This window comes from Buceros rhinoceros, unplaced genomic scaffold (assembly GCF_000710305.1).
Source record: "Buceros rhinoceros silvestris isolate BGI_N320 unplaced genomic scaffold, ASM71030v1 scaffold15285, whole genome shotgun sequence".
Lineage (NCBI taxonomy): Eukaryota > Metazoa > Chordata > Aves > Bucerotiformes > Bucerotidae > Buceros > Buceros rhinoceros.
In genome coordinates this window covers 39,809-48,831 of record NW_010411289.1, presented here as the reverse complement: position 1 = coordinate 48,831, position 9,023 = coordinate 39,809, and the positions used below count along the sequence as shown (strand labels likewise).

Sequence of the window (9,023 nt, the reverse complement as noted above, 5' to 3'; positions counted from 1 at the left end):
CACCAGGACTTTGCCTCAGTTTTGCAGTTCCTCCGGTGCTGTCCCAATCCCACAGGTCCCCTGGCTGGGTGCCTGGCCCTGACACCCTTCTTCCCTGCCCTCTAGACCCCAGTGGACCTCACTGGTTCTCCTGCAGTGACCAAACCCTCCAGAGTACAAATAAACCTTTATTTCTCCCTGCTGATGGAAGGAGCAAGTATAAATACCCGAGGTGAGCAGGAACTGTCCTCCATCGCCAGGACTAACGTGCCGGACACACATGGCCAGCCCTGCTCCTGTTGACCCTCCCCCCCCAAAATATGACACAGTAGATGCAAGAAACGGGAGGTGGCTTAGGTGGCCCGACCCTTCGCCACGGGCCCAGTGCTGGAGAGGGGATGTCATGCTGTGCTCCCCGATGCTGGCAGGCACCACATGCCCCCACATCACACCGTGCCAAGCTGCTGAAACATGCAGGCACCACGTTTCTGCTTTTAGTTTCCCTTTTACTTGCTTTCCTCGGTGCTGGGCCCGATGAGAGATGTGCCACCCATGAGTGAGAGCACGTGGCAGATTCCCAGCCATCCCAAGAGGGGGCACCATGGCTCAGCATCTTGGTCCCCACTAGTCCCTTGGTCCTCACTGGTCTCCACTCCCAGCCCAGCTCTAGGATCAGGAGGAGGAGGAGGGTGCAGGCTCCGTGATGAGGGAGCGGGGGGGTACCCATCATCTTTGGGAGCAACTTGACCCCCAGGCCAGTGGTTGCCCCTTTGGCACTGTGGGTCACGTCACTGGCTGACCTGGCCCTGGTGGCTGGCCCTCGGTCTTCCTGAGGATGACGCTGCTGAGCTCCTGGATGAGTTTGTCATTGATGGCTGAGGGAGGCTGCAAGCTCCTCTTCCTGGAGACCTCCAGGGAGGTCTCTGTGCTGGCACTGCTTCCTGGTGTGGCTGCCCGCTCCCAGTCCAACTCCATGTTCCTCTCCAGAGAGGCTGTTTTGGTGGGTCTGAGCCCCTGGGCTGGAGCTTTGTCACTCTCCAGGTTCAAGCCCCTTTCGAGGGACAGGGCTTTGGTAACAGAGGAACCTTCCACCCTCTTAACCGGGCTGGCAGGCAGTGAGGAGCGCAGCGCTGTGGCTGGGGGCTGCTCGGTGAATGGGGCTGGCTTCTTGGACCTGTCCACGGAGGGCAGGGCCGACAGGTCTGACAGCAGCCCCTGCCCCAGGTCCAGCGCGGCAAGCTCGGGGAAGTTGCCCACCTCCTCATAAACGGGATCGGCATCCACCTCCTTCTCCTGCTGCTCCTCCAGGGAGTCCTGGTGCATCTTCATGGGCTGGGGGAGGGCAGGGAGCTGGGGTGAGGGGCACAGCTCAGCTGTAGCCCTCCATTCCCCCTCGCCATGCCCTCCCTGCACTTGGGCACTGCCCAGGGACCTTTGTCCCCTCACCGTGGGTTGATGCCTGTAGGGGACCCACCCTCCATCTGGTCTCTTGGTTTGGGCACTGCTGCTCTTTCTTCCCCCATCACTGATGGAGGGTGTGTGCCAAGGCGTGGTGCTGTGGCACCAGCCCAGCATCTCTTGGCAGAGGTGGTCTGGGGTGGGGAGGGCAGATAGACACCCATGCAGCGTACAAAGCCAGGCAAGATGAGGTCCAGCCAGGTGGCCCACATGGAAATAACCTGATGGCGAGGAGGATCCAAACCTATTTCCTCACATTTATGTTGATCACCTCTGGGCAACGTGTGCCTAATGGGAGAGCTCTGGGAACTGGGCTAGACTGCTGTGGTCTTCCCTGCAAACACCAAGACCACGCGGGAACCCCCATCCCTGGGTACGGGACACAAGGCAATGGGCAGCCCCTTCTCTGGGGACTGGATGGGCAGGATGCCCCAGGCATGTCTTCAAGCGCAGACGGGATGCTGCGGGTGAGCTCTTGCTGCCATAGCCAGGAGCCATGGTGCAAAGCCAGCAACGGACACGCTCCACGTGCGCGGGTACTTACAAAGAACATGGACAAAGTCCTTCGCGTGTGCAGGCGGCGCTAGAAACAGAGAAGATGGGCAGAGGTAAGCACGTAGTGGCATGGAGCAGGGTCACAGATGCCTTGTCAGGCAGAGGAAGGGCAGTGAGGGGCAGCACCCTACAAGACCTCACAGGGTCCTGCACACATGGAGAGCTGCCACGGTCACCAACACAGTACACACACACACACTGCCAAGAGCAGGGACCCCCCCCTGAAACATCCATTGGTGCCTGGCAGCATGCACCCGCCTCCGGGGCCCTGGGGTGGGCGCATGCATGGGCCTGGGTGGGTGCAGATGCACCCATGGGCAGGGGTAGCTCCGAGGGCTTTACCAGGGTCTGGTTGGCGGACAGCATGGTGGCATCGGTGCTGTCCCCATGCAAGGGCACCAGGGGCATGGTGCCAAACTTCTGCTTGGCTAGGTCGGAGGAGGAGCGCCGGCGCATGATCACGGGGTGCAGGTCGTCGTGCTGTGCACAAGGACAGGGCAGGGAGGGGTGTCATGCTGGGCTGCCCTGGCAGCCCCCTTGCAGCCCAGCCCAGCTCAGCTGAGCGGCAGAGGCAGCCTGACCCCACCCGAGCCCATGATCACGGGGTGCAGGTCGTCGTGCTGTGCACAAGGACAGGGCAGGGAGGGGTGTCATGCTGGGCTGCCCTGGCAGCCCCCTTGCAGCCCAGCCCAGCTCAGCTGAGCGGCAGAGGCAGCCTGCACCCACCTGAGCCTTGAGGATGCTGGTGGTCCAGTCCCACAGCTCAGCCTGGCCCGAGCACACCAGGTACCTGCAGAGGAGTCAGCTGAGAAGTTGCCAGGGAGCAGGGCCAGTGGTGTCCATGTCCCCTTGTCACCTTGCCTGTGAGCCTGGGGCTGTTTGGCACAACTACACCCAGTGGGGCTGCACCTCTAAAACCCTTTGCAAACTCCAACTGCTTCTTCAGGGCAAGGTGAGAGCTTGTTGGGCACCCACGAGGCACCGTGACTAAGCTGTCCTTGCTGCCCGTAGAAGAACATCTCAGCCCCTTGTCGGGGGCGGGCAATATGCTCAGCTGCTGCCCCGGCATCGGTGAGTCACGGAAATGGAGAGAGGATCAACAGGATGCACGTGTGTGCTCAGGCACCCAGGGGTGCCAGGGAGGCTGAGGCAGAGAGCCCAGCTCGGCGCAGGGCACAGGGTGCAGGAGCATCTGGTCTTGGGTACATGGGGACACAGAGCAGTGTTGGGTGAAGGCTGTCAGGCAGCACAGCCACGCAGGTGACATGTAGACCTGGGCAGGGTGGGCAGGTCCCTCTAGAGCCTGGTGCTGTGTGTTTGGAAGACGCATCTTCCAGGAGTGCTGGTGTGGATGGGGAGGTAGGAAGGATGTGTGGTACAGAGATGGATTGCCCCTGGAGCCTGGCCCTCACCTTGTGCTGAGGAGCATGTGGCCCCACCACTCTGTCCCTTGAGTGCCCAAGCCAGGAAGCCACTCTGCCCTGACCCCTAGGACCCACTGCCACTCAAATGGGGGACAGATCTCAACATCTCCCAGCCACAGGATGGCAAGGGCAGATACTCACAGCTGCTGCTTGTCCAGGATCAGTGTGAAACCCCACCTGGGGAAAGGAAGAGACAGGCTGTGGGGCAGCACCACCAAGTTCAGACACAGCCTGGGTCCGTGGGCAGCGGGGCAGGGGGCTGAGCTCGCCCCACGGGCCCAGGCTTGTCACAATTTTGGCTCCTGGTGGGGCTTGGTATGCTGCCAGCAGCCAGGTTCACGTGCTGGTTGCAGCGACCAAGGGATGTACAACCCAGGGCCACAGGCAGGGAAGGTCCCACTTACTGAGCTGGTGGCTTCAGCTTCTTCCTAATGCCCATGTAAACCTTGGCTGTGTCCAGGGCCCACTCGCGCTCTGGCTTGACACTCTGGGGAAGGAGATCCGTTGGGTCAGCCCATTTTGGTGCCAGGCTCCCTGCCAGGAGCACAGCCACCACCATGCCACCATTGTCTCCAGGATCCCCCTCCCTGCATCTCCTCCTGCCCTCGGGATACAAGTCCACCCCCGCAGCATCTCCTGCGTACCCTCTTCTCCTTGAGCAGCAGCAGCCTCCTGTCCTGGATGACAAAGTAGCGCTCCTGAAACTTGTTCCCCAGCAGCTTGGGAGGCTCCTCACGGCATTTCAGCAGCCCGCACTTGGGGGTCTCACGCTTGACACCTGCCCAGTGAGGGGGAGATGGGGGTCAGGGAGCCTCAGAGCATGTGAGGCTGGCGGGGGTATTGCAGAGGGATCTCACTGTGGGTCGCAGGGTTGTGCCCCTGATGGCTGCAGAGTGGTGGCCAGGGCAAGGGGAAGCTCAGGCAGAGCTCCTCCCCCTCGGAGGACACCCCCAGGGGGTGGGAACTCTTTGCAATTCTCTTACCTGTGAAGAGACAGCTGCCCTCCCCGATGGGGACCTTCCTCACCAGCAGGTGCGCGGCACTGGGCTCCGGGAGCTTGCACCACTGCAAAGCTTGCTCCAGCACTTTCTCTTTGGGGTGCAGGGGCCGCTCTGGGGGGGAAGGGACACTTTCACTATTGTGTCCCCTTCCCTGTGTCAGTCCCTGTCCCACCTGCCACTGTCAGCAAGCCTCCCCCACTGTACCCCACACCTCCTCCTCACCAGACTGGCCATGACATCCCCACCACACTCACCCAGCTCCCCGTTCTCCAGGACCTCAAAGGTCAGCCAGATGTCCAGACTGGCCGCCACGTTGCGCATCTCCAGCACCTGGTTGGTGAGCTCCTCCGCTGTCATCGTGGGGGACACCTGGAGCCAGATGCATGGAGGGCTGTGGTGGGTGGTGGCAGGAGGGGTGCCAGGGACACACTGCTCCAGGAGGCTTCATCCCTCCTCACTTCCTCCAGCACAGCCCTCCTTCGGGACTCACCTTCAGGGTGATGCAGCAGTCAGGCAGCTTCTGCTCCAGGTAAACTTCAATGATGAGGTCCCCTGCCTGTGAGAGCTGGGGAAAGAGCAGGTGGCATTGGTCCTGTGCCCGTGTGGGTGCTGTGCCCATTCCCTCTCCCCAGGGGCTGGTGATGGTGAACCGGGGAGCTGGGGCTGCTTCTCCCGTGGGCAGGAGCCTCAAGGTGATGAGTGAAGGGGATCAAGTGGCAGAAGGTTCTTCCTCGTGTATCTGGTGTGGGACAGTGGGCACCCAGGGCAGGGAGCTGGGAGTGCCCCACCCTCTAGGCAGTCTCACCAGCTTGGGGGGCCCTGAAAGGGGGGGTCAGAAGGCACATCCCTACCTGGGTGTCCTTCCAGGTGGTGATCAGACTGTTCTCCAGATCCATCTGAGATACCTGGTCCTCATCAATCTGCCAGAGGAAGGGTGCACAGAGTGAGAAGGGAGCCACACAGTCAGTCTGCGGTGGGATTTGGCTTGCAGACACATGGCCAAGATGGGATGCAGGGGAGGGCAGCGTGGGGGGAATTCAAGGGGAGACAGTCAACCAGCATGGAGGGGGCCGGCAAGGCCCCAGCAAGGAGCTTACGTTGAAGATGTTGACATAGTTGTCAATGAGGTCTTCCATGATCTTGACCTCATGCTCCCCTTTGCCATCGGTCTGGAAGAGGCTGGGTGCAAAGAGCAGCGACAGGTTCTTCGTGCTCATCTGGTTAAGGTCTGCACATTTCTGCACCCTGGGACAAGGAGGACAGAGGTGAGGGACTGGTCCCACTCTGGATGGGATGTCAGCCCCAGCCACCCTCCTCTGCCTCATACAAACTCTCCTAGGAAACAGTCCATTTTCCCCCAGCTCCCCAGCAGCAGGAACTTCAAGCTGGGCAGTTCCTGTTTCCAGAACTTCCATTCGCCATCAAACCAGACAACAGCCCCACCTCATACTCTGAGTTGGGGGACGGAAATTTGGGTTTTTTCTGTCTTTTGGGGGCACTGGGTGCCATTTACGTCCGACAGGGGTGTCTCCTACTCCTAAACCTCTGTCACTTCCCATTGCTGTGGGATGACTTTGGGAACATTTGAGGTGTAACATAGTCCAGCACACCCCAGTATCCGTTGGGGGATTGGTGGCACAGAGCATGGGCACTGGGTTCTTCCTGGCCTACAGAAATGGAACTCAACATTCCCTGGGCAGTGGGGAGACCCCACACTGCTGGCTGGTGTTGGGGACCCTGGCTGGACCAGGGGACCCTGCAAGGAGGTGACCCACTGACCGGTAGAGATGCCCAATGAGTGCAGCCAGGGTCTTGTGGTTAAGGCGAGGCAGGCGCTGAATGAGATCCTTGTACCGCTCCAGGCGCTGGGGCTTCGAGGAGATTTCTGGAGGGAGGAAACCAAGTCACGGACCATTGCTGAATCCATCACACGCAGAGCTGACATGGCACCAGGGCTGCCACCAAGACCCTGTGCTGAGGGACGTTGGTCCCAGGGGTTCCTGGCAGACAGCTCAGTGTGGGAGCAGGGGTTGGGTGAAGGAGGTACCTGCAGCTTCCTTCCACTGTGGGTGCAGCTCCAGGGTGAAGACAGGGTCTTCCAGCTCCCGGAAGAACCTCTTCAGCACGTCAGTGACATCCTCAATAAAGTTGTCGTTGATGCGCAGCTTGACATTGCGGGCATCCCGCCTAAACTCCTCCATCAGTACCTTGATCCGGGACTTGGCTCCATTCTTGCGGTAAATCCCCTCATGCCGCAGCCCTGGGTCAGGGACGTGGGTTCACAGGGGCCCAATCCTGCCCAGAGAATCCCCAACAGGGCTGGTGCCCTGAAAGGGTGTCTCCTGCCTGGACCCACTGACCACCCCACGTGTGTCAGAGGATGCTCTGGCCGTGCCGCCGTGCTGGGCTCACCGTACTGCGTGATGAAGGCGATGCAGCTGTCCACGATGATGGGGATGTCCGCCCGGCTCAGCTGCTGGTCCCGCAGCGCGTTACCCCGGCCCCCAGCCGACGCCTGGATGTCGGTGTACCACGCTGCCGAGTCCGCCCGCGACAAGCCCTGCAGGTAAAATGTCCTGAGAGCAACAAGGGCAGAAAAGAGGGAATGAAAGTTGCCGGGTGGGCAGGTTATCCCCTCCTGCCCGTACGCACAGTCTGGCTCTGCACGGCACAGCCAGGATGAGCTGAGGAACACTCTAACCCAGCGAGAGACCCCAGGCTGGGGTGTCCCCTGTAAACCCCTTGGCCTCGGCCCTGCTGTCCCAGTAGCATCTCCACCATCAACCCATGCATGAGTGCCTTTGGCCCAGGCAGTCTACTGGGGTTGCTTGGCTCATTCCCCATCAATTCCATGGCCAGAACTCACCTCCCCATCTCCACCAAGATCATCAGCTCCTTTTTCTCTGGGTTCTCCATGGGGGGAATCAGACCTGCATTGGGGTGAGAAGTGGAGGGGTCAGAGGCATGCACAGCCACCCATCCCATGGTGCCTGTCCCAGGCTGCAGCATGCCACTCACTAAGCTCCTGGAGCCGCCGGAGGTTGATGCTGTCCTCAGCGCCATCATCCTCGGCAGGGCAGATGAAGAGGTGGGCTTTCTGCAGGATGAAGAAAGCCTGCTGCCACCGCTCGGGGTTGAGCATGCACTTGTAGCGCAGCTGGCCCACACGCTGGAACTCATAGCCCAGCAGGCAGTGACAGCTCACGGGCGTGAACCACTGTGGGATGGAGCAAGAGATGAACTGAGTAAAGGCAGACTCATCCCCCCGAGCGCAGACCCCCATGAGGATGGGAGCAGCACTAGGGAAGATGGGAGCCCCTGCAGAGGGAAGGAGGGTGTTTGCCGGAGGATGAAGAGTGTGGGGAGCTGGGAGGGTTCACAATGGGGAAGTGAATAGGGACAGAATCCAGGGACCCACCAGTGACACAGGGGTGGGCCTGGCTCACCTTGCCGATGGCGCTGGCCCAGGCTTGCAGAGTCTCCGGGCCATCCGGTTCCCCATGGAGCAAGAGATGAACTGAGTAAAGGCAGACTCATCCCCCCGAGCGCAGACCCCCATGAGGATGGGAGCAGCACTAGGGAAGATGGGAGCCTCTGCAGAGGGAAGGAGGGTGTTTGCCGGAGGATGAAGAGTGTGGGGAGCTGGGAGGGTTCACAATGGGGAAGTGAATAGGGACAGAATCCAGGGACCCACCAGTGACACAGGGGTGGGCCTGGCTCACCTTGCCGATGGCGCTGGCCCAGGCTTGCAGAGTCTCGGGCCCATCGGTTCCCAGCTGCTGCACTTTTTCCCCAGTGAGGAAGAGCTCAAGGGTGAAGCGGAATCTGCGGAGGACAAACTAGCCCATCAGGGCAGCTCCCTACCCAGAACCTGCACCCAGAGCCAGACCAGACCACGCACCAAGCAGGGAGCAACGCCCGGCCCTGCTCTCCGTGTGCCCACAGGCTCTCTGGGGTGGGGACACAACTGAGGGTACCTCTCAGTGAGGCCAGGGCTGGTGAGTGCCTGGGCTCTGCTCACGCCCAGGGAGATGAGGTCCCCGCTCTCGATGTGGCCCAAGGGCTCAGTGCATTTCTCTGTCTCGAAGAAGAGCAGGGCTCTCTCCAGGGAGCACCACGTGCGCTGGAAGTCTGTGGGACCAGAGAGTTAGTGGCTCTGGGGTGGGCACTCTGCTGGCTGCCCTCCTGTGCTCTCCACGCTTGCCCTCTTTGTTCTTTCTGGTGCCTGGGAGCTTGGGGGGGGCTGTGGCCCGATACAGGTACCCGCTGTGTGTCACCGGTTGTGTGATCTCATTGTAGACACCTTCCGGACCCGTTTCCTGTGCGCGGGGGCTCCCTGTGGGGAACAGTGCTGAGAGAGGGGCAGGAACATGCAACCACCAAAGTGTGGGTACTAGAGGGGCAGCGAGACCCCACTGATGCAGGTGTCAGCAAGGGGGTGTGCCAGGCATGGGGTTCCCTGAAAAGGAGCTCCAGAGGAAGCCACTGCTTTGCCCCATCCTAAAAGAGGGGTGCAGTGGGTCAGGCAGTCTCCAAGAGAGCCACAGGACCTGCTGCCCTGGCTGTGCCCCGCCTTGGGGTGGGCTGTGGGGTACAAGGGCAGTGG

At 60.9% G+C, this 9,023-nt stretch overlaps 1 protein-coding gene across 1 annotated transcript in view; it reads right to left on the bottom strand.

Annotated features, from left to right (window-relative positions):
* Positions 1-762: 762 nt before the first annotated feature.
* LOC104493312 (arf-GAP with Rho-GAP domain, ANK repeat and PH domain-containing protein 3-like) overlaps positions 763-9,023 on the bottom strand; it is an 18,491-nt gene continuing 10,230 nt past the window's right edge. Inside the window, 20 exon segments of the mRNA XM_010135967.1 lie at positions 763-1,311; positions 1,982-2,020; positions 2,335-2,472; positions 2,719-2,782; positions 3,558-3,593; positions 3,821-3,903; positions 4,061-4,194; positions 4,400-4,528; positions 4,672-4,786; positions 4,908-4,982; positions 5,269-5,337; positions 5,515-5,662; positions 6,197-6,302; positions 6,465-6,677; positions 6,830-6,993; positions 7,284-7,347; positions 7,436-7,634; positions 8,140-8,242; positions 8,395-8,589; positions 8,591-8,753. Of these exon segments, the coding sequence (XP_010134269.1) occupies positions 763-1,311; positions 1,982-2,020; positions 2,335-2,472; positions 2,719-2,782; positions 3,558-3,593; positions 3,821-3,903; positions 4,061-4,194; positions 4,400-4,528; positions 4,672-4,786; positions 4,908-4,982; positions 5,269-5,337; positions 5,515-5,662; positions 6,197-6,302; positions 6,465-6,677; positions 6,830-6,993; positions 7,284-7,347; positions 7,436-7,634; positions 8,140-8,242; positions 8,395-8,589; positions 8,591-8,753 (2,786 nt within the window).